The sequence below is a fragment of the Gracilinanus agilis genome, chromosome 1 (genome assembly GCF_016433145.1).
Source record: "Gracilinanus agilis isolate LMUSP501 chromosome 1, AgileGrace, whole genome shotgun sequence".
In the NCBI taxonomy this organism is placed as follows: Eukaryota; Metazoa; Chordata; class Mammalia; order Didelphimorphia; family Didelphidae; genus Gracilinanus; species Gracilinanus agilis.
In genome coordinates, this window is record NC_058130.1 from 399,499,401 (window position 1) to 399,525,236 (window position 25,836).

General features: G+C 39.5%; 1 protein-coding gene across 1 annotated transcript; it reads right to left on the reverse strand.

Moving 5' to 3' along the window:
* Positions 1–463: 463 nt before the first annotated feature.
* Positions 464–14,969, reverse strand: ELAC1 (elaC ribonuclease Z 1). Its single transcript, XM_044657818.1, has 3 exons — positions 14,813–14,969; positions 2,580–3,047; positions 464–945 (listed from the first exon to the last, which is right to left on the reverse strand). The coding sequence occupies exons 1-3, from the start codon at positions 14,967–14,969 to the stop codon at positions 464–466; spliced, it is 1,107 nt and encodes a 368-aa protein (XP_044513753.1).
* Positions 14,970–25,836: the final 10,867 nt, after the last annotated feature.

The following is a 25,836-nucleotide window of genomic DNA, read 5'->3' on the forward strand; positions in this document are numbered from 1 at the left end:
GGGTTTAGCACATCATCTAAGATGTAGTATTGTTGAGTTCTTACATTCAACTTCAAATGCTTTCTAAGATTTTCCTTACATTTCTTCTCTATATCTACTTAATCCACTGTTAGCAGAAAACAGAGTTTTCTCTGCATTAAGATAATGATAGCAAAAACATTCAGCTAGGGCTTGAGTCCACAGCTGGGGGAGGGAGAGAGGGAAAGTACTGGATCAAACTCAAGGGAACAGTAAAAACTACTGTAAGTATTTTATCTATTATATATTCAAGTTACTACTGAATCGAACTGGGACTTTAAGAAGGCTGTTGGTGTTAAGAGCCACTCCATGCAGAACCATGAAGGCCATACAGGTCAATCCAGCAATGCAGCCCCACCCCTCCTGGGATTATTGGGCCCAAAAATAATTTCAGACAGAAATCTGGAGAGTAGGCTCAGTTACAAATTGGCAAATGAAAACATACTCAGGTAATGGTGATAGTTTTTTTCTTTGGAATGTCAATCACCATAAAATCCTCTGCTAAAGTCACTTCTTGGAAATCCAATACAGATTCTGCTTGTTTTTTTAATTCTCTAATATCATCTGTTTCTCCCTCTCCAGACAAGAGATGTGGTTTGTACCTCTGACTGAAATGAGTGAGAACCAGTTTCTTGACTTTGCACAACTTTGCAAACTCTGCTGCCATTCGTGGGGTGCTGTGACCATATTCTTTTGCTTTGTCCATGTGAGCATCATCTAAAGTGGCTTCATGGACCAAAAGGTCAGCCTCAAAGCATAGTTTCACTCCTCCGTCACCTACAATTCCAGAGCAGTCACCCAAAATACAGATTTTTCTTCCAGGAATAGGCTTTTCTAAGACATCTTGGGGAGAAACTTTCACTCCATTTTCCAAAACGACAGTAACTCCATTTTTCAGTTTCCCATAGGCAGGACCTGGCGGCACACCTAATGATGAAGGCAGATGTGATTAGATCACAGGAATGGTATTTACAGCTTCTTAAAAATATTACGTTCGATCAGCATTACAAATGTCAAAGAGAAAAGGCATTTAATTATTCTCACAATTGTGGTACCATTAGAAAAAAGTATGACAAACTAGGATTAACTGTCTATTTTTATAAGCTCAATTCTGGCTACTAGTATTGATGCCTTGGCTTTTTTTTTTTTTAATTAAAAAAACCTCTTAATTTCTCTCTTCTAATCCTAATGATTTTAAGCAGAAGAGTGGTAAGAGCTAGTAGGCAATGGGGATATTAGGTGACTTGCCCAAGGTCACACAGCTAGGAAGTGTCTGAAGCCAGATTTAAACCCAGGACCTCATGTCTCCAGCCTGGCTCTCTAACTGCTGTACTACCTAGCCACCTCTACTGCTGTCTTTGTGATAAAGCAGTTCATCATTCACATGTTGGAGGATTTTTAAGTTTATAAGTCCCACTGGGGTTCTCATTCCAACAGCCTTGTGTCCACACTCTGCAGAGAATGGCGTAGGGTGCCACTGGGAACCTACAGTTCATCTCTGCATGAAATGAAAGAGGACACTGTTTAGGTAATGCTATAGAACCTACGCTAGTGGATGTACACACTGACCTAAAGACAAAAATAACAGATCAGGTAATTCTCTTGTGTGACTGGTTTTCAGAAGAAATGAGATGCTGTCTGATTTGATTAAATCCTAAATTAAGTTAAAGCCATCCTACAAAGTGAATGGGCTGCTGAATGCAGGCATAACTCAAGGTCATTTTGTTAATATAGAAAGCCAAACATCACCATAAAGGTGGCTGTTATACCCAATGTTGTGTAAGGACAATGATCATTTTTAATGTGCTTGCTATGGAACTGACCCCTCCTTCTGTAACTTCCAATTCACATAGCATTGGGCTTTTTAGAAACTAATGCTGGGGGGGTAGTTGGTGGCTTAGTGGATAGAGTACCAGGCCTGGATTTGGAAGGCCCTGGGTTCAAATCTGACCTCACACACTTCCTAACTGTGTGCCTCTAGGAAAATCAGCTAACTCCATTCGCCTAGCCTTTACTGCTTTTCTGTATTAAGACTTATTACTAAGACAGAAAGTCAGCATTAAAAAAAAATAATGAAGTTAGATGGGGTGTGTCTATAATAACTATAAACACATACTGTACAAATACTATCCAAAAGCCAGGGTGGTGAATCTGTGCGGTCTTTTGGCAGCCCCATCTAAACAAACAAAAACTGGGATGGAGTTCTGATAATGTATTCACATAATTATACAGTCTGCTGTTCCAAAGGGACTCTCCTGACTTTCAAAACAAAAAAAGTTCCCTAACGCTGCACCTACAACCTCCCCCTCTTCCCATAGCCCTTCGATGTTTTATGCATGTTTGTTTTGGCTTCTGCCCTGGCAAGTACTTTTGACCTTCTGGAATGAAGTCCTTAATCAATAAAGGAAACTTTCGGTAAATAATCTAAGTAGAGAAGATTTTGCTTGAATGCTTGGGTGACAGAAGAGGCAGGCTGGTTTACAACTGTGTTTGCAGCTTAAGCACTTGTGGCAGCATCAAAGATCACCCTAACACAGCCATGGGGCAACAAACTCACTTACCAAGGTCTTTTAGTTTCTGTGCATTGAGTCTACCCGGGCGTTCCTTCTCTGCCACAGAGAAACCAAAGGATGGTATGCGATGGAAGAGACGAAATGCTTTTACAAGAAATTGCTCATCATTGACCAGTACATAAGATTCTTCTGCTGAGTCTAAAAGGATAGTCCTCCCTTGGATCTCTTTGGGAATGTTGTCTGTTCTATCCAGGGAAGAAAAATCTTTTAATTCTCCAGCAGGGCACTGATCTTCTGTGGGCACCAACTCATGGACAATGTAGGGGAATGTCAGCTCTGAGTGAGAGAGTTCCATAGTCTTCCAGATGAAGTTTCGAAGCCCAACAGGCCCATAGATTTCCATGGGAGTTTTGGAAGCACCGGGACTGTTCTGGAGACTGATGGTGCAAAGAAGACCAGGAAGGCCAAAGAAGTGGTCCCCATGAAGGTGAGTTATGAAGATCTTTGTAATTCTCCCTTTGAAAATGAAATAGAAAAAAAGGGATCATAATTTTATTTAGGAGGGACCAAAACAAAATGACTTGGAAATTAAAAAGGAAAATAACTTACATAAAGAGTAGTACCGTATAATTAAGGGTTCTGTTTCCCATGATCTCATTCACTGAAATTACCCAAGAGATTCTGGGATATTTTTTATAATAATTATACTGTTTAGCACAGAGTAGTGAATGGGGGGCTTGAAGTCAGGCAGGGCAAGCCCTATTCCTGACCCTTAACTAGCTCTATGAAGATGGGCACACTGCTTAACCTTGGAGCTTTGGACAGTTCTTTAACATTGTTAAGTAAAAGATGGGTTTCAGTTTGCCCTAGAGGAAGTTTCTACACCAATGAAAATTTCAGACTACTGATAACTTATTCTAGTTTTCTTTTTTCCCTATAAAATTTTTTTTAATTAATTTGTTTTTCAATTGGTGAGCATTTATTCTTTTTCAATCTGAGCTCTTCTACCCATTGAGGAGAGAGGAGAAAGATTATTTTGATTTTAGTTTTCAAAGCACTATCATATGCTTTAAAAATGTGAAATCCATCTGTGACCTAACGTGGTTCCAAACAGCTTTTTCAAATAAAATACTTCTAATACAATATAACTTTGGTTCACAAACTGAATCAGTTTGTTTTCTAGATGCATTTCTTTTTCTTCTTTTTCTAAATTGCATTCTTATAAGACTTCTCTATTATTGTTAGCCAAACACAGGAATGGGGGGGAGGTGTACTCTAAGGAAGTGAGGATAAACTTTGACACAAAAGGTGATAGTGTTTTCCTTTCTTTTATTCCCTTTCTTTATACTTTTCTTCTCTAGGATATCTATTTTCCCTTTCTGTTGCCTAGTCGTGGACCTGTCTAAACATGATTTGGTCCTCCTAAAGGCACAAGCAGCTTCTGAGGAGACTGCTGAGAACTGGTCTGAACCTGGACTCAGTACTGCCATCACTAGATTTGTCTTTTTTCTTCTTCTCATCCTTTAACAACAACAACAAATGAACTTAGAGTCACTGACTAAATACCAAAAACTAGGAAGCCTTTCCCTACTAAGTTAGAATGTTGGGTGATAGGTTTCTAATCTCTTAGGAAAACAGTGATACCTTCCACAAAATATCTCTGGTGCTGTTGTCAACAAGTAAGAGTCACAGGGTAGAATTTTTTGTGTTGTGATATAAGAAAGGTTTTTCTGCTTTTCAGGCAGAATAAGGCTTCTGCAGAGTAGTAGGTAAAAGAGGCTTAAATTAAACCATTCCGTTATTCAAATCTTGAATCCATAAGGCAAAATTCATCTTTAGTCAGACAAGTTTCATCATATTGTAATAGAAAAGGTCTAGATTTGGCTTTGACTTTAGTTGGATTCTGCTACTTACTACCTGGAGAACTGTGGGTAAATCACTAAACCATTCAGGGAATGAGACCTTTAAAGGGTACAGTGGATAGAGTGCCAGGCCTGGATTCAGGAAGATAAGCCTTCTTTTGTCCAAATCTTGGCCTCAAACACTTACTAGTTGTGTGATCCTGGACGAGTCACTTAATCCTATTGGCCTCAGTTTCCTCATCTGAAAAATGAGTTGGAGAAGGAAATGGTAAACCATTCCACAATATCTGCCAAGAATACCCCAAATAGAGTCACAAAGGCTCAGACTTGACTAAAAGATGACTGAACTGAACTTACTTATAAATAGAGTTGTTTGAGGAAAGTACTCTCTATACCTTATGTTATCCACCTCAAAGACCTGTGGTGAGGATGAAAGTAACTAATGGACGTAATGCTGTAAAGTATTGTATAATTGTGAGCCTACAAGGAGCAGGAACCTAGAAGGTGATGGACTCCTCTCACAAAGATACAAAATGGAATCAAGGGAGGAAGAAGTCAGGCCATCTTAAGCCCTATTTCCTTGAAACCACATCATCTCAGGCTGAGGAGACATGCCCTATAAACTAGCCCCATAAAAGGCTATAAGGAGGAGCAGCTAGTTGGCTTAAAACAATCCTTGTTTTGATTGGTTAAATCTCAATCCTTGTTTTGATTGGTTAATCCCCAATCTTTGTTTTGATTAGTTAAACCCCAATCCTTGTTTGATTGGCTGAACCCTGCCTGAATAATCAGTAATAATTAGTAAGTAATTATAAATTGCACATTCTCATTAGCTAGCTCTGGAGATGAGTATAACTCTCAAGTAACCAGCCAATGGTGAAAAAGGGGGGGACCAGGGACCAGGATGAAAGGAGGTCTGTGAGATTCCTCATTTTGCCCTTCTTGCTCGCTGTAATATCTGTAACACTGGTTCATGAGCACCCATTCTCCAGAGAATGAAATAAAAGAGCCTCTGACACTGACAAAAGTTCAAGATTCTTTTGAGTAGGTAGTTTTTCCTCTCAAACCATTGTTAGAGAGTATCATTCAACAAAGGCTTAGATTCTGGTATCAAATCCTAATAACTCAGAATTTGTGAAAAACACTGAATAACTCAATGATTCTTGACATGCACTTACTAATAAGCAAGTCTGAGATTTATTATTTGAATTATCTGTTAAATAGAGGCATTAATCTAAGCATCTGTCTAACTTACAGGGAACTGGAAATCTATGTGTTTTGATCATCTTTGGAGAAGGCATTATTACACTGACAGATGTCCAACAATCTCTGATCACAATTGCCTCCTCTAGGCATCTGAAAAAGTGACTGTGAGAACTGGCAACCCTCACAGAAAGGCTACAGGCAGTGAGTAGAGCTTTATTCAGCTATTTTTCAAAAGCTCCAAGAAGTGACCCAAATGTCTTAGAAATAGAGAGGGCAGGGCCACAGAGGCACAACCTAGCACTAATAGAGTATCTTTACTATGGAGAGGTGAAAAGGAATGTGGGGCAGACACCCATCTGATGACATGTTATCCCTTTCACAACCTGCCTGCTAGATTTTCTTGCCAGTGGTCTCTTGGCCCAACACCACCACTTCCCCTTTTCTCCCAAAATATTTCAGCATGTGCTGTAAGGAGTGATGAACTGAAGGATTTCTATATGAACTAGAAAGACCTCCATGAACTGATACAGAGTGAAATGAGCAGAACCAAGAGAACATTGTACACTGAAAGTGAAACATTGTGGAATGATCCAATGTAATGGACTTTGTTACTAGTAGCAATACAATGAGCCAGGACACTTCTGAGGGGCTTATGACAAAGAATTCACATTGAGAGAAAGAACTGTGGAAGTAGAAATGCAAAAGAAAAACTTATCAACTTGTTTATATGGATATATGATTTGGGGTTTTGGCTTTAAAAGATAGCTCTATGGTAAAAATGAATAATGTGGAAATAAGTATCAAATGATAACATCTGTACAACCCAGTCCTTGTCGGCTCTGGGAAGTGGGAGGGAAAGAAAATGAATCATGTAAACCAAAATATTTCAGCAAAGGCTCTTCACCATAAAAATAAATTCCAAGCATTAGTTAACTTTTCTGAGACATATTAAGTAGTTAAAGAGTAATACAATTGGGGACAGCTAGGTGGCTCAGTGGATAGGGAGCCAGGCCTAGAGAGATGGGATATCCTGGGTTCAGAGCTGAGCCTCCCACACTTCCCAGCTGTGTGACCGAGGACAAGCCACTTAACCCCCATTGCCTAGCCTTAGGGCTCTTCTGCCTTGGAACCAATACTTGTATTGATTCTAAGACAGAAGGTAAGGGTTTAAAAAAAAGAGTAATGATATCAGCCACTCAGCAAGTATTTACTGAATACCTACTATTTAAGGAAGCCCTCCTTGACACTGAAAAGGTATAAAACTGGTTTCTGCTATAAAGAAGCTTATAATCTATTTGTGGAGACAGGATTCACACAGAGAACAATGCAAGGCAGCATATAATTAAGGATAATATTCTTGCTTCAGAATGGAAGAGCTGTAGTTGTTCAGAAGCCAGGAAGATGAGAGAAGGCTAAAATGGATAGAGAATGCTTCACAGATTGTTGCTGAAACTTGAACTGGGCCTTGAAGGATGCCAAAATTTGTTTAGACTGAGCACAGAAGGCTTTCTAGGCAGGGAAAATAACACACAGGAAGGCGGAGAGGAAAGGTAGAATGAGCCTGGGATATCTGAGGGATGGGGAGAGCAACTGACAAAAACAAGAGGGTGGCACACTTGTCACACCAGGTACAAACCCTCACTGAGGCGCCGGCTTTCCAGCACTGCCCTATTAAAATGACTATTCTACGCGCATCTCAGCTGCACACGAGCCTGGACTTTGCTCCCCCCACACTTAGTCATGAAGCACCTGCTTCATAATTGGGGCAAGCGAGGTCCGGGGATAGAGGCACAAAGAAGGAAAACCCCAATCGGAAAGGAGAGAAAACAAGCACATATGGAAGGGTCTAGAGGACAGAGAACATAAAAATAAAGGTAAACAGTGAATTACAGGATGGAGGCGAGGACGGAACTAGGAGGAAAGACTTTGAGTAGGCGGTGCCTGAGCTGCAGCCGGAAGCGGGTGGGAGGGTCCCGCGGGGAGGAACTGAGAAGGCTGAAGGGCTGTGTGTAAGGAATGGAGAGGCCAGGGGTCTGACTGGCCGGTGGAGTATGGGAAATAACAGAAAAGGACCCTGGGAAGGCCCTGGGGACCGGGAGTGAAGAGCTCAAAGATCTTCTATTTTATCCTTCTGGCAATAGGGAGCCGGCCCGCAGTGAGAACAGTGCTTGGGAGAGTCTCTTGGCTTCCGGTGGGTGGTGGGTGGCCTGCTCTTCTCGGGTCATCAGATATCCATTAAAGAGTGGCCACCTCGGGCTACTTTTCCGGGCTCTCCCTTCCGCACCCTCCTTCTCTGGCCAAACTCATTGACTTCTTAGACTACCGGACGGGACCCGGCCTCATCCCGCCCCCTGCTTTTAGGAGTCCCTGGATCCCCTCACGCCTCAGCAAGTGCCAATCCCTCCCAAGGGTCTTTCCTGATTCCTCATTTGTGAGCCCTCTGCTGAGCCTATTTTAAATAAAAAATTAAATAGTGCCCTATTTTATTCAGGCAGTGTTTACTCAGAGAACTGGATGCCCAGTAGATATCTAAACTCAATATTAGGTTGTAAGCTCCTCTAGTGCAGGGACTTCTGCCTCTTTTTGTCCCTCCAGCGCTCAGCACAGTGTCGGGCACATGATAAAGTGTTTAATAAATATATCCAAAACGACCCTCACTAACCCACTCCACCTCCAAACTTCCCTATTACTTTCAAGGCTAGCCCCTTCCTCCCAGTCCTTCAGGGGCACAACTGGGAGTCATCCCTGACTTCTCACTCTCTCCCCTCCCCGGATCTAATATGCTGCCAGAGTCTCTTTAACACATCAGCCAGATTCCAGCAATAGCCTCTCCCCACCCCAATCCATCTTCCATTTACCCAAAGCCCTTTTTTTTCCTTCTGAAATGTAGGTCTTACCATATTTCCCTAATGAGTACACTCTAATGGCTTCCTATTGCCTCCAAGATCAAATACAAAATATTCTGTGTTTGGCATTCAAAGCCCTTCATAACCTAGCCCCCTTCTACCATTCCAGGCTTCTTCCACCTTACTTCCGAAAGCTGGCAAGATTTGAACCTCACTCTTATCTGAGCAGGTTCTAAGAGAATATCTATCTAGACATACAGTTATAGTATGGAAAATCTTCTCACCCAGCAAGGAAGTAGGAAGAGAGGGGACTAAGAGAAAGTTATGGGAAAGGAGGCAGTCAGTGATCAGCAGCAAAACAGGTTTTTGAAAAAAGACTGGAAGTGGTAAAAAAAAGAGAATAAGGAGGGAGGAGAAAACACCATTTTCAGTCATAACTATGAAGGTGAATGGGATGAACTTATCCATAAAACAGAAACAGGAAATGGGATTAGAAACCAAAATCCAACAATAAGTTATATACAAGAAAAAGACACCATTAGTGTTAAAATAAAGGGCTAGAGAAGAATCTATTATGCTTCATCTGCAGCAAAAAAGGCAGTGGTAGCAATCATGATTTTAGATAAAGCAAAAATAGACCTAATTTGGAAAGGTAAGCAGGAAAATTACATCTTGCCATAGATAATGAATTAATATCAATACTGAACAAAAGGCACAGCCTCCAAATTCTTTATGGAAAAGTTAGTTGATTTTTAGGAGGAAATAGTAAAATTATACTACTGAGGACATCAATATGCCCCTCTCAGACATAGATAAATCTAACCATAAACTTAACAAGAAAGAAGTTAAGATGAATAGAATATTAGAAAAGTTCAATATGCTGGATTGCTTGAGGATAATAAATAGAAATAGAAAAAAGGATACCTTTTTTGGTCAGCTTGTACAAGGCACCTTCATAAAAAATAATACTATGTAAAGGCATAAAAACTTCATAAATAAATGCAGAAAGCATTAATATTAAATATACCCTTTTGGATCATGATGCAATAAAAATTATATTTAATAAAGGACCTTGGAAGTGTAGGTTAAAAACTAACTGAAAACCAAATAATCTAATCCTAAAGAATGAGTGGGTAAAAGAACAAATCATGGAAATAATAATGCCATTAAAGATAATGATGACAGCAAAGTAACAATAAAATTTGTGATATGCAGGCAAAGCAGTACTTAGGAGAAAGTTTCTATGTCTAAATGCTTGCATCAATAAAAGAGAGAAAAAGCAGATCAATAAGTTAGGCATGCAACTAAAAAAACTAGAAAAAGAATAAAATAAAAATTTTCAACTAAACATCAAAATAGAAATTATAAAAATTAAAAAGATTAATAAAATTGAAAAGAAACAAAGAAACAACAATGAATTAATAAATAAAGCTATAAGTTAAATTTATCTAAAAAATTAAACAAGATAAAACACTGGCTAATTTGATTTTTTTTAAAGGAAGAAAGCCAACTTGCCAGTATTGAAAATGAAAAGGGTAAATGCATAAACAATGAAGAAGAAATTAAAGCAATTATTAGGAACTACTTTGCCAAATTATATGCCAGTAAAACAGACAATTGAATATCTGAATATTTGAATCTAATCATCTGAATATCTACAAAAGGATAAATTTCCTAGATTAATAGAACTGGACATAGAATACTTAAATAAAAAGGCTATATTAGAAAAAAAAATCAGACAAGCCATAAATTAGCTCCCTAAGGGCGGACACACACACACACACACACACACACACGGATTTACAAGCAAATTCTGCTAGACATTCAAAAAACAATCAATTCTAATATTTTATAATATGTTTTTTTAAAAGTAGGTAAAGAAGGAATCATACCAATTTCTTCTGTTACAATAGTTGTTTTAAAAATATTCTTACCTTCCATCTTAAAATCAATACTGTATATTGGTTCCAAGGAAGAATAGCAATAAAGGCTGGGTGGTGGGGGTTAAATGATTTGCCCAAGGTCACACAGCTAGGAAGTGTCTAAGGCCATATTTAAATTTAGGACCTCCCCTCTCTAGGCCTGACTGAATCCACTGAGCCACCTAGCTGTTCCTTTTAGTATCAATTCTAAGATAGAAGAATACCAAGGATTAGGCAATTGGGTTTAAGTGATTTGCCATGGGTCACACAGTTAGTACTAGTTTGAGGCCAGATTTAAATCCAAGTTTTCCCATCTCCAGGCCTGGCATTCTATCCACTGTAATACCTAGCTGTCTTACACAAATAAGTAAACCAGGAAAAGCAAAAACAGTGAAACAAAACTATAGATCAATTTCCCTAAAGAATATTAATACAAAAATTTTAAATAAAATACTAGCAAGGAGATTATAGCAATAAATCACAAAAACCTACATTGTGACCAAGTGGGATTTATATCAGGAATTCAGGGTTGGTTTAATATTAGGAAAACTATAAGCATAACTGACTATATCAATAACAGACACAACAAAAATATGATTATGTAACTAAATTTGGAAAAAAAACTTTTGACAAAATACAATACCTATTCCTGTTAAAAACACTAGAAAGCAAAAGAAATAGAGCCTTTCTTAAAATAAGTATCATCTATTTAAAACCAAGAGCAATCATTATTGATAATGAGGATAAATTAGAAGCCTTTCCAAAAATATTGGGGTAAATAAGGATGCCTATTATCACCACTATTATTCAATATTGTACTAGAAATTCTGGCTAATAAAACAAGAAAAGGAAATTCAAGGAATAAGCATAAACAGTGAAGAAATAAAATTGTCTTTTTTTTGCAGAAGTGAAGAAAAGATAATAAATAATGGAGACAACAGGGATGTTAAAATATAATCTAAATAGTTGTGGGTACACACACTGGGTTGTAGGAGAGACTGGACCAGGATAAGGAGTTCACTGGATTTATCACAGGAATGTCAGTTGGTCTTAACTGGCATCCTGCTCTCCCCAGGGCAGAGTCTAGAAACAAGCAGGTAAGGTAAAAGGGCTTAACAGCTTTAATTATGTTTAACTAAAAGGTGGGAAAGGGATTTCTATACTTAAAAATCTAAAGGGCAAAACCACAGGGCAAGGGGAGGACTTATTCTACTCTAAGTGATCCAGCAGGCAGGGCCCAAGGAGCAGTGCAGTCTCTGAGAAGCTGATTCAAGCCTGGAACCAGCCAGACTTGAACAGCACAGCTATGGATCAGAGGGGTGGCTTTGAGAGTTCTCACAGGTTTCCAAAGAGGTTCTCAGGATGCCAAAATCCTAGGTGGTCCAAGATATCCAAGAAGAAAGAGTGTGCTTGAGATGCTGTCTACCAGATCCCAAACTTCTCCTCTTCTTGGTGCTTCTCTGTTGTTTCATGTTTTGTGGTGAAAATGTTACTCAAGGAAATTATGCCTAGATTTGGTGTACCTTTAACCATAGATTCGGATAAGGGATCTCATTTCACTCAGGATATCCTTAGAAGAGTCTATGAGAATCTAGGAATAACACCTAAATATCATGTTCCTTATCACCCACAAAGTTCAGGTCAGGTGGAGCGTCAATTTCCTTGAGTAACACTTTCACCACAAAACATGTTTCTACAGTTGGCACCTCAGATGATATAACTTGAAGAATCCTAGTGAATCAATTTAAAAACTATTTGCAACTTGAGTGAAGTTGCAGGATATAAAATATACCCGCCCAAATCATTCGCATTTCCACATATTACCAACAGAACTCAGCAGGAAGATATGAAAAATTACTGTAGACTATATAAAATAATTGAGAGTTCACTTGCCAAGACACACACAGGAATTATATGAAACAATTTTTTTTAACCTTTAACGTCTGTGTATTAGCTCATAGGTGGAAGAGTGGTAAGGGTGGGCAATGGGGGTCAAGTGACTTGCCCAGGGTCACACAGCTGGGAAGTGTCTGAGTCCGTATTTGAACCTAGGACCTCCCTTCTCTAGGCCTGACTCTCAATCCACTGAGCTACCCAGCTGCCCTATGAAACACTTTTCACACAAAGACAGATCTAAGTAACTCAAGAAATATTAAATACTCTTCAGGATACTGAGACAATATAAAAAATGATAACTCCACATAAATTAATTAATTCAGTGCCATATAAAACTACCAAAGAATTACCTTATAAAGCTATGAAAAATAATAAAATTCATCTGGAAGAACAAAAAAGTCAAGAATATTGAAAGAATTGATGAAAAAAAGTGGGAAGGAAGGCAGCTTACCAGAACCAGATCTCTAACTATATTACAAAGTGGTAATTATGAAATTATGAAAATGATTTAGTACTGGATAAGAAATCCAGTGGTTAATCAATGGAATAGATTAGGAACACAATATACTGAAGTTAATGAGAACAGTAACCTAGTATTTGATAAAATCCAAGTTACCAGCTATTGGGACAAGAAATCACTATTCAACAAAAACTGTTGGGAAAACAGGAAAGTAGTATTACAGAAACTAGGCATAGGCCAACGTCCTAAACAGTATACCAAGCCAGGTTCATGATTTGGACACAAAGATTGATATCATAGTTAAATTAGAGGATCATGGAAGAAATTATGTCAGAACCATGTATAAAATAAGATTTCATGACCAAGCAAGAGGCACAGAGGTTCACAGGACATAAAATAGATAATTTTGATTACATAAGAAGAAAATGTTTTTGCATAAACAGCCAACCTTAGAAGAAAAGCAAGAAATTAGGGGAAAATATTTACAGCAAGTTTCCCTGATTAAAGGTTTCATTTTTCATATATAGAGAGAACTAAGTCAAGTTTACAAAAACTGGGAGCCATTCCCCAACTGATAAATAGCCAATGGATAAAAACAGGTATTTTTTTTAAACCATATTTTATTTTATTTTATTTTTTTAACCCTTGTACTTCAGTGTATTGTCTCATAGGTGGAAGATTGGTAAGGGTGGGCAATGGGGGTCAAGTGACTTGCCCAGGGTCACACAGCTGGGAAGTGGCTGAGGCCGGGTTTGAACCTAGGACCTCCTGTCTCTAGGCCTGACTCTCACTCCACTGAGCTACCCAGCTGCCCCCAAAACAGGTATTTTTTCAGAAGGAATCAAAGATATGAAAGGTCAGGTGAAAAATGCTCTAAAAATCGCTAATAAAAATGCAAATTAAAACAACTCTGAGTAGTACCATATCATCTAGAATGACTAAGCATAAGCAATGAGGAAACAAAATGATCACTTTTTGCTAAAGATATGATGCTACTCTTAGAGAATCCTTCATGATGGAAAAGTAAAATGACAAATGGTGGACGGGATGTGGAAAATTAGAAATGCTGATGCATTGTTGCTGGAGCTATGAACTAGTATGATTATTCTGGAAAAGAATTGGGAAATGTGGCTAAAGGGTTATAAAACTGTGTACACCCTTTTATCCAACAATACCACTACTAGTTTTATAACTCAAGGAGATCTAAGGGGAAAAGACCTAAATATATAAAAATATTTTCAGGAGCTCTTTTGGTGATGGTGAGGAATTAGAAACTGAATGGCTGAACAACTTGTGATGGAATAACTACTATTCTGGAAGAAAGGATGGTTTCAGAAAAGCCTTGGAAAGACTTAATATGAACTGATGCAAAGTGAGGAGAACCAGGAGAAGAGTTTACAGAACAATACACAATCTGGTAAAGAAAATTAACTGTCCAAAGCCTTAGCTACTGGGATGGAGACAACAACCAAAGGACGCATGATATAAAATGCTATCCACCTCTAAAGAGAGATCTGAGAAATTCAGAGGTGTTTTTTTTTCTTTTCGTTATTTTTCTAGTGGGTATGATGGCTAAGGTAGAAATAGGTTTTGCACAACTATAGGTATAATGGTTATATTTCTTGCTTTCTCAATGGACTGCCGAGGAGGTAGAAGGAGGGAGAGAATGTAGAACTAAAACTAAAAAATAAATTAAAATAAAATTTCCCCCCATGTAAAATTTCTTTTACAGGGATTAGAAGTATTCATTCTTTAAAGCCCAGGACAAATCCCTCTTTCCTTAGGAAGCTTTCCACAGCTGCCTCAGATGAAGGCATTTCTATACCTCTCTGCCATTTTTATCATTCTCAGGACACTGACCCAAACCCACTTATTTCTTCCAGGAAATCCCCTGAGGTCGGGGCCTTTCGTGCCCATCTTCATGCCCCCCAGAAACAGGGGAAGCGTCTTGAGTGGCACTAGCACTCAGTGGGTGGCTGGCGAATGAGAGAAGTCTAAAAAGGTAACAAGGGCCCCAGGAAAGGATCTTGAAAAGCAAACTCTGGACTTCCAAGAGAGCGTGGCGGCCAGGAACAGGGTCCCGACTGACCTGCTTTCAGCTGGCTTTTCATGAACTGCGTCTGCGTCCCTTCCCCGCAGTCAAAGAGCCAGCAGGAGCCTTCACAGCGGAGAGCTACGGCCGAGGCTCCCCGGGTGGGGGACGGGTAGGCAGAACCCGTCCCTAGGAAGGTCACGTCCATGGACATCTTCCGCCCTGAAAAAAACGAGAAAGGGTCCTGGATCACTGCGCATGTGGCATACACAGCTAGCTGGCCAATACCATCCTGGCCACGGAACCCCGAGTCTTCTGGAGTGTTTCACACAGCGTGGCAGATTTAAGCTGCTCCCAAATGCCTCCCTCCGACCCCCTACAAACTGTTATGTCAGCCAAGCTGACCCTGTATTTTGCAGTGATTCCATGCTGCCATCCTTTACATAACAAAACCTTCTGGCTTAAAATAGATAGGAAGAATCAGTTCTAAGGCTGCAAACATTAGGCAATGGAGGTTATGTGACTTGCCCAGGGTCACACTGCTAGGAAGTATCTAAAGTCACATTTGAATCCTGGATCTCCTTACTCCAGACCTGTGTTACTTAGCTGCTCCCAAATGCCTCTTACCACCAACTTCTAAATCAAGCAAGACTAACTTTTTTTCCTATATTTTTATTTAAGTGTTTCCCAATGATAAATAAGAAAAAAATGTAACATTCTTTTTTTTTTTTTTTTTTTTTTTTTTTTTTAAATTCGAGTTCCAGGGGGCAGCTGGGTGGCTCAGTGGACTGAGGGCCAGGCCTAGAGATGGGAGGTCCTAAGTTCAAATTTGACCTCAAGACACTTCCTAGCTATGTGACCCTGGGCAAGTCACTTAACCCCCATTGCCTAGTTCTAACTACTCTTCTGCCTTGGAACCAACATAGAGTATTGATTCTAAGATGGAAGGTAAGGGTTTAAAAAAAGAGTTCCAAACTGTCTCCTTCTTGCCCCTCTTCCCTTCCTGGAGAAGGTGAGCAATTTAATATTGATTGTTCATGTAAGGTCATGCAAAACATATTTCTGTACTAGCCATGTTGAAAAAGTAAACATAGACAAAAAAAAAGTTTAAAAAAGTATGTTTCTGGGGCTAACAACTGCATGGCTCAGTGGATAAGAGGTCCAGGCCTAGAGATGGGAGGTCCTGAGTTCAAATCTTAATGACTTAGTCCCCATTGCCTAGCCCTAATCACCTTGGAAGTATTACCTATATTGATTCTAAGATGGAAGGTAAGGGTTAAAAAAAAAGTCTACTCCAATCTGCATTCAGAGTTCATTCATTCTCTCCCTGAATGTGGATGGCATTTTTGACCAAGAGGTCCTTTGGAATTCTGAGTGAAATGTTTAAAAAAGCAATTATCCACAAACCAATTCATTACAAACAAGTCAGGCTAGGAGATGAGAGGTTAAAATAACACTCAGCTGCTGTAGGTGGCTCCCAAGCCTCCCTGAGCTTCCCTCTCTCTCCAAATTCCTACAGCTTTTATGGTGATCATACTGACTCCAGGCCAAGTGCTCTACCCTGTGCGCCACCTAGCTGCCCCAACTCTGGTTTACATAGCCCTTACATTTTAATTTTACAAAAGGCTTTTCTCATAGCAGGTGGAGAATTAAACTATGATTACTCACTTAACAAACGAGGAATGTGAGGACCAGAGAGGTTAAGAGGCACAGCCTCTGTCAGTAAGGGCTGGGGCTCCAGAGGAGGTCAGAGGATCATGGGTTCAGAGCCCGGAGTTATCTTAAAGGCTGCCCAACCCTTAGATTTTATAAATATGAAAACTGAGACAGGGCCACAAAGCTTGTGCCTGGCACAGGATGTGAACCAGGTCTTTCCGACTCCAACTCCAATGACCAATCTGTTATACTTATCAGATCTCAGACTATGGTCCAAAACCCCTTTGTGGTCTCAAAGACCCTTTCAGGGGTCTGCAAAATAGCAACTATTTTCATACTAATGATAAGGTGCCGTTTGTCTTTTAAAAATGCCTCTCCCTTTCTCAACTACATATTTGTATGGTCAGATTTTCTTCATATACTTCAATGAAAACAACGTATCACTACAGATTGAATGCAAAAGCAGATATGAAAATCCAGCTGTCTTCTATTAAGCCAGAATAAATGAGATTTGCAAAAATATGTAAAAGAGTCGCTCTTCTTGTTGATTTCTTTGGGAAAATATTGTTCGTAAAAATGCTATTTATGTTACCGTGAAATCAGTTTCTTGTTATTTTTAAATGAATTAATACACATTTAAAAATATATTTTAATTTCTAATGTGGTAAATATCAATGGAAAGAACTTGCACAAACCAGAGCTCTTTGGGGTCCCCAACAAGTTCTAAGTTCTAATGTTGGAACTCTCTCTCTCTCTCTCTCTCCCTCTCTCCCCTTACCTTCTGCCTTAGAAGCAATACTATGTATTGATATACTTATGTATTGATTCTAAGGCAGAAGAGCAGTAACGGCTAGGCAATGGGGGTTAGGTGACTTGTCTAAAGTCACACAGGAAGTGTCTGAGTCCAGATTTGAACCCAGGACCTCCTCTCTCTAGGCCTGGCTCTCAATTCACTGAGTCATCCAGCTGACCCCCTATTCCCTCTTTAGCCATAACACAGTCCATCTGTGTAGCAGGGATTGAAGCCAACTACAGAGGACAGAATAATCTGTAACTTGCACAGATACACTCTAGGCAGAATGTATAAATTACCTTAAACATGATGTCCAGTTGTATTAGGCCAATTCTTCAGGACTCCTTTTGGTGTTTTCTGGGCAAAGACACTGGAGTGGTTTGCCATTCCTTCTCCAGATCATTTTACAGATAAGGAAACTGAGGCAAACAGGGTGAAGTGATTTGTCCAGGGTCGCAGGTAATAAGGGTCTGAGGATGAATTTGAACTCAGATCTTCCTGACTCCAGGTCTGATACTCTATCTACTGTGTCATCTAGCCAATCTTAATATATTAAATAGATGGCACAGTGGATAGAGCCCAGGGCCTGGAATCAGGATGATTTAAATTCAAATCCAGCTTCAGACACTTATTAGTTATGCGACCCTGGGCAAGTCACTTAGCCAACACTGCCTAGCCCTTACTGCTCTTCTGCCTTGGAACCAGTAGTTAGTATTGATTCTAAGGTAGAAGATAAGGGCTTAAAAAAAAAAAGTGACCTTAATAAAATCCTGAAAATTCTCTGGATCCCCTACTATGGGCGTTGGCCCTATAAGTTCAAGAGGCAGGGGGGCAGAGGACCAAATCACTTCCTTCTCTAGGGCTTTAGGCAACATTTTTGGGAGATGGTGAGAGACTGCTACTTCTCTTTTCTATATAACAAGCTGTTATTTCCTTTCCCACTTACCTCCTCTCATTAAAAAACAAAACAAAACAAAACAAAACAAAAAACAAAGCAAATTTCCACATTGGTCACATCCTAAAACTACCTGGAATCCCTCATCTTTGTCAGGGGGTGGGTTGCTTTAGACTTCTTTCCTTTAAAATGTGTTTAACATGAGGGTGGATGAATTTAGGTTTTTAAAAAATTTATTTCTTTTTTTTTACTGTCCATGACAATGTAATTTAAATTGTTTTTAGTCTTTAAACTATTTTATGTATGACATTTTAAGTAAAATTCTTATATGTTATAATATTAACATTTTGTAATTTAGATAAAATTTTTTTGCATTCCAATTTCTCTCCTCTTATGCCCCTTTTCCCTACCCACTGAGCCATGTTGTCAAAAAAAAAAGGAAAGAAAAATAGGTGAAAAAATTTTACATCAGCACTGATATGAGTTCTCTTTCTGGATAACATTCTCCATGGGTTTTTTTTTAGAATTATCTTAAATTACTGTATTTATGAGAATAGTTAAGTCTTAAATAGTTGACAACACTTACAGTATTGCAGACATCATGTACAATATTCTCCTAGTTCTGTTCATTTCACTATGCCAATTCACATAATTCTCTCCAGGCTAAAAATGTGTTTTTCCAATAATTAATTTTCAATATAATTGATTTCCTTGATAATCCTGTGTATTTTATGCTTGTAGAAACATTATTCTGAGATGAGGCCCCTCAACACAAAAAAAAAGGTTAAGGCCACTTGTATTTGAATCTAGAAGTTGTAGAAAAAGTGCTGACATGAAATGGGAGGCTGGGTGCATGGGGTCCCATAACAAAACAACAGGAAAAATTACAGATTCAGTTCTTATCCATAAGACAATGGGATCGAACTTCCTGTTTCTAAGTGCCATGGTTTCATGCAAGACTTTTTTTTTTTTTTTTTTCCCCACACACATTCTTCCCATGCTCCCGGACTTCAGGCTTCGAGGTAATCTTCTGCCTAGTTCCACTCTCCTATTTTAAAAATAAGAAAACTGAGGCCCAGGGGAGGAGGAAGTCGGTCATTCAGCCCAGGTCACTTGGGAGGCGGTGTGGCTGCTATTCAAACCCACCAGGGATCCTAGGACCCTCAACTCCTTTTCCCTCCCTCCATTCCTGGCACATGCTTTAGCTAGAGAGCTTGCAAGGCTGCGCTTGGTGCGGAGCCCCCCGGGGCAAGACAGCGAAGGCTCGACTGGATGGCACGTGGGCTGCCCAAGGCGGACATCCCCCAAGAGTGAATGACCAAATGAGCTGTAAGGAGGGCAGGAGAGCGCACGCGCAAGGGAAAGGGGCTACAGCTGGGGCCGGACCCTAATAGCCGGGGGCGGGGGAGGGGAGGGTCAACCTGGACTAAGGGACCTGCGCTTCTAGGGCTCTACTCACCTATCCTCGGGGCAGCCCGGGGGTAGGAATAAACCAACAAAGAAAAGCGGCTCTCCTCCTGCAGACTAGTTCAGTGCTAGAGAATCTGTGCACCCACAGACCCAGCTTCTTGAGGTTGAAGACAACCACGCGGGAAGCAGGGGGGTCGTGAAATAGGCAGCGGGCGGAAATGTGTCTCCGGCTTCTCTGCCCGCCTGCACTCACTTCCGTGTCCTCCTAGGAAGCCAGGCGGCCTGGGCTTCTCGGGGATGCTCTTGGGCGCCCGGATCTACCCAAGGGAGATACCGATTCTGGTCAGGGCTGACCTGGAACCACATGCCCGGAGGGGCCTGCTCTCCCAGACTGCTTTCGCTCGAAAAATCCACATAAAACAAAATCCTTCATTCACTGTGTTAGCTGACTAGAGTTTGGTAATGGAAGATGAAGAATCGGCAAACCTCCTCCATCCCACATTCCTGGACCCTCGAGAGAACTGGGGGAGGTCCTAGCTGGTAGAAGACCTGGAAACCATCTCTTCCTACCTGCTCCTTTTAAAAACAAAACCAAGACAGCAAGCAAACAAAGGAAAATACATTTTATTGATCCCTTTTCTTTTGTTGACTCCTTTAACTTGCTAATCAGGACAAAAATCAGAGAGGCAGATTAAAGAATTAGTTTGGAATTAATTTCAATTAATTAGAAGTAATTGTATAGAGAGGCAATTAAGTGTCAGAGCTTAAATTGGACTCCTAATACTTCCCACTAAAAAACATTCCTCTCCCTTTCCCTCCCAACCCTACCCAGGCCCCTCTTTTCTCGTTGGCCTTTTCCAGTTCTCAGTTCTGAGAATTGCTATTTGGGTTTGCTTTTGAAGTAGAATAAACAGTGCAAAGGATAGAGCAAGATTTAACGCAGAAAAAAAAAGGTGCCCGAAAAGGAGACAATTTTAAAAATTGATTTATGGTTTAAAATTTTTTTGGAAATATTAAGTTTTTTAAAATTTTGAACTTGAACATCCTCAGAGGCATTTCCCTATACAAGAGGTTTCTATATAAAACCTTGCATCTCTATTTAATAATGCTTACTTAAACATTTTTTTTTAATTTTTATTTATTTTTTTTTAAACCCTTGTACTTCGGTGTATTGTCTCATAGGTGGAAGAGTGGTAAGGGTGGGCAATGGGGGTCAAGTGACTTGTCCAGGGTCACACAGCTGGGAAGTGGCTGAGGCCGGGTTTGAACCTAGGACCTCCGTCTCTAGGCCTGGCTCTCACTCCACTGAGCTACCCAGCTGCCCCCTAAACATTTTTTTAATAATTAAATTCTTCCATTTACTTTCTTTTTTTAAACCTTTACTTTTTGTCTTTGAATCAATACTAAGGTTCCAAGGCAGAAGAGCAGTAAGGGCTAGACAACTGGGGTTAAGTGCCTTGCTCTGGGTTACACTGAAAGGAAGTGACTGAGATGACATTTGAACCCAGGACTTCCTGTCTCCAGGCCTGGCTCTTTTATCTACTGAGCCACCTAGCTGTTCGACTACTTAGATTTTGTTTTGTTTTTGTTTAAAAATCTTACCCTCCATCTTAGATTCAATACTATGTATTGGTTCCAATGTAGGAGAGTGGTAAAGACTAGGCAACTGGGGTTAAGTGACTTACCCAGGGTTATATAGCCAGGAAGTGTCTGAGGGCAGATTTGAAACCAGGACTTTTGGTCTTCAGGCCTAACTCTCCATCAAAACCACCTAACTGCCCTTATCTTTTACTTTCAAAACAATCTTGTTTGTCTATACTTACTTTTGTTCTCTGTGAGAGTATACAGTGCTGGTCCTGAAGTCAAGAACACAGTTCAAATTTAAACTCCTTTACTAGCTATTTGACCCTGGGCTAGTCACTTAAACCCTTTCCATCTCAATTTCCTCTTCTGTAAAATGGGGATAATAATAATACCTACTTCCCATGGCTGTTAAGATAAAGTTAGATATTTGTAAAGTCCTTTATAAATCTTAAAACTATCATCTTCACAATGGTCTTCTTTTGGAAGCTTTCACTAATTGCAAACCCTTTTTCCCATCCCCCATTTAAACATCAAGAGAAAGAGGGAGGGAAAAAAACAAAGACCTTACAATAAATAAGCATAGTCAAGCAAAACAAATCCATATGTGGTTGATTTTAAAAATATGTTTCTGCCCTTCTATCTATCACCTTGCTAACAAGAAGTATATGATATACGTCTTCATACATCTTCTGAAAATAGGGTCATTGATCATTGTACTGATCTGAGCTCTTGAATTTTTCAGTATTTTTCTTTATAATATTGCTGAATTTAAAAAAATTATTCTCCAAGTTCTGCTTACTTCACTCTCTGTCTTTTCATACTTCCAAGAATTCTCTTTCCTCATTTCTTATGGAACAGTAATATCCCACCACATTAATTTGCCATAATTTGTTCAATCATACATTAATTGAATAAAAAAAACAGTGGAAGAGGGCAGCTAGATATACAGTGAATAGTGTCAGGCCTGGAGTCAGGAGTACTATAGTTCACATCTAGCCCTAGCCATTTCCTGGCTGTGTGACCATGTGCAAGCCACTTTATCTCAGTTGCCTAGTTTTTACTGCTATTCTCTAAGACAAAAGAAAAGAGTTAGATTATAAATTTTTTTTAATTTCCTCTGTGAATCCCCCTATCTTGTTTTGCTTGGAACTATTGCTGTTCCCCTCCTCCTTTATTATACTCTTTTAGTCCCCTGTTTCCCTAGTTTCTCTATTAGAATGGAAAGAAGCCACTAATTACCTCAAAAGAACCCCCAGTAGAAAAGATCCATGAATATTATAGTCAAAATGAAGAGATACTATGTCAAAGAATACTGCAAATGTCTAGAAAGTTGTCAAAATGGCAAGAGTAAACATTACATAAGACTTTGCTATTTCTGCTAAAAACAAGAGGAGATCTTGGAATAAAAAATTCCAAAAACCAAAAGAGATGGGTTTACACCAACAATAATTTACCCCACAAAGCTCTGAATAATATTAAAAAGGGAGAAAATGGAACTTGATGGAATCAAAGAATTTAAAGTATGCTGATGAAGAGTCTGGAGCTAAGTAGGAACTTGGAAGTTAAAACAAAAGGGTCTGGAGAAACCTAGAAATGTAAATGTATTTTGGTTCACTACAAATTTATGTTACATGACTTCAATTGAGCCCTCACTACTGCTAGGCAATCCTACTATATCTCCTTTATCAACTCACTATCTAACTCCACAGTGGTTCTTTTAAACCTTTTCATTCTCCTCAAACCTACCAGGGTTTGCCCCTACTCTCTCATCTTTAGAATCTTGACATATTTTTCAGGAAAAAAAAGGCTCTTTGCCATGAACTCCCTCTTCTCTCTTACTCATTTCCTATCACTCAGATGCCTTCTGTCATTATCTCCTCCTTCATCTCTCTCTCACATGATAAAGTGCCTTTAGTTATTACCAAGGCTAGTCTCTCTACTTGTGATCCCATTTTATCCAATATCCTCCAATAGACTGCCCTTTTTCTCAGCTTTCTCTTCCCTCTGATTGGGGGCTGGGGATAGAAAACCAAATTCCTCCCCAATACCTGCCATTATTGAGGACAGAAATTGGACTTTTCAGCCTATTCTACTCTGTATCTGTTGGCCTGCCAGGTTTCAACTCCATGATATAAGATGTTTCTGTGTCAGGTACTCCCTCCTAATGCCCTTCCCTCCCCTTCTTTTTATGTGCTGTCTCCTCCCATTAGATTATAAACTCTTTAAGGGCAAGACTATCCTTTTTTATTTATTCTTCAGCGCTTAGCCTAGTGCCCAGCAAATATTTGGTGTTTAATAAAATGTTTATTAGATGTTGGACAACCATGATCCTGATTCTAGATGCTATATCCCTGTTAATGCTACAGAAAATGTTAGCTTTATCAATTGCTAGGTCATATGGTTGACTCACATTGAGCTTGCATAATAATAATAATGACAATAATAATAGTTATTATATCATGCCTTAAGTTTGTAGAGTGCCGTACTTGTTATCTCATTAGCATTTCATTAAAACTCTCAAATCTTATTCAGATATACTGCTATCTAGGTGCTCCACTCCCATCTTGTAACTGAGAAGCTGATTTTAAAAATTCAAGTGTAAAACTTAACATTTATCTGAACAATTGTACCTGTTTAGATATTTTTGGATTCTGACCGTCATTCATCATATTAACTAAGCTGTACAGCTTTGGGTTATCTGCAAATTTTATAAGTATGCTTTTGTCCCAGTTATTGATAAAAAAAAGGTCCAAATTTTAAATTATATTTAATTTTTTATATTATTCCAAGTTCCAATTTAGTATCTGAGACATAAAAGTCATGCCCAGATAATTAGGTAAATTGGTAAAAAAATAATTAGGTAAAAGTGACCAAATTTGGTAGTTCTTATACCAGAGACAACAATTTTGGATTCGAGTTGGCATCTATGAAACTGTAGAGAGGAAAGTAACTCATATGATCTGGATATCTCTAAAGTCACAGCGATTTTTTTCCTCCCACTGCTTTCCTTAGTAAGGAAAGAGAAAAAATAAAAGATCCCCACGTCACAAGCATTTTGGTTGTCAATTCAAACCTGCCTCTCCTACCTCTACAAAGCCTTTCTCTTAAGTATAAAAAGGATACAGTAAAAAAGGAACTGGATTTGGAGTCAGAATTTGATTGCCAGCTCTGTAACTAGGGTGACCTCGAGCAAATCACTTAACCTCTCCAACTCACAATTTCCTTATATTTAAAATAAAATATTAAAATCTGATTGGAACAGATGGCCTCTGTGGTAGGAGAAATATTTGCCAGGGAACCCTGACATATAGACATATAGTTCTTTTCTTTAAAAGGTTATTGAGGGGCAGCTGGGTAGCTCAGTGGAATGAGAGTCAGGCCTAGAGACAGGAGGTCCTAGGTTCAAATACGGACTCAGACACTTCCCAGCTGTGTGACCCTGGGCAAGTCACTTGACCCCCATTGCCCACCCTTACCACTCTTCCACCTATGAGACAATACACCGAAGTACAAGGGTTTAAAAAAAAAAAGGTTATTGAAACTGTCCCAAAGACTTAGTTGGCTCAGGAGATTAAAGGCTGGGTAGCCTAGGTAAGTCAACTAGATCATGGAGAATCACTGGACTCCTCCTTCAGCATTCTGTCCAGACAGATAGCCAACACTGGTATAGAAAAGTAGCACTCAGCTGAATGAATGCTGTATCCTCACTAAACCAATTTCTCCTTACACAGATAAGAGACCTCATTTTGTTGACTTTATGATGTATTGTAGCATATATCTCATTTGGTGTCAGTTTCAGACCTGAGCTGCTGTCTGGTGTTGAACCAGGTTGGGCATACTCAGCCTCTGCAGGGTTTTCTGGCTCTAAATTCATCCTGCAAAGATAATGGTTCCAAATGCATCTGTAGGATAGTTCTAGGTGCTAATTGGATCAAAAGAAAAGTGAGGCTAATATCTGTAATAATTAAAATTATGAGGCTGCTAGTTGCTTAATAACTTCATTTAACAAAGTAGCAGTAATCATAAAGAGAGGGAAATATAGGAGAGAGGTAGAGAGTTACTTAACCTTCTACTCTATTGGCCGCCATGATGGCCTTGTGGCTAACTTAAATAGTTCCTCCAGCCTCCTCCCTCTAGCAAGAAGATCCCGGCAGGCTCTTGGGTCACCCTTATAAGCTGTTTTCTTCACCCACTAACTCTCACATGTCACATCTCAGGAACCAACCATAGTTTCTTATTTTGCCTCGGCCACCCAGGGGGCAGTGCCTGTGGAATCATCTTCCTGTCTCATTGGTTTCTTGGTTCTCTAACTTCCTTTCTCAGAGTGTTTGTCTATACCTGAATCTACTCAGTGGTCTTTGTTCTCCAGGTCACTGAGAGATGATGTGAAACAAAGCAACATAATGGAGAGAGAAATTCTCTTTCATCAGATCCCTGTTGCCCAGGAGCTTAAAATCCAGTTGGGGCAACAAGGCATACAGACAGAAAACAGGTCATTGAAAATGCATAAAGGACCAAAGTGGGCTGGCCAGGTCATTCAAAATTGAGAGACTTGAACTGAGCCCTATAGAATGTGGTACTATTTGAATGGAAAAGGAAATCAGCCATCAAACCTTTGCAATAAATAAACAGATAACAAATGGACCCCAGTACCGATGAGTCCAGCTTGTTAGCTGCAGCTGTAGTGAGCTTTTCCCTTACCAGACCCCAGACCTCATTTTCAGTTCCCATCAGGTACCAGAT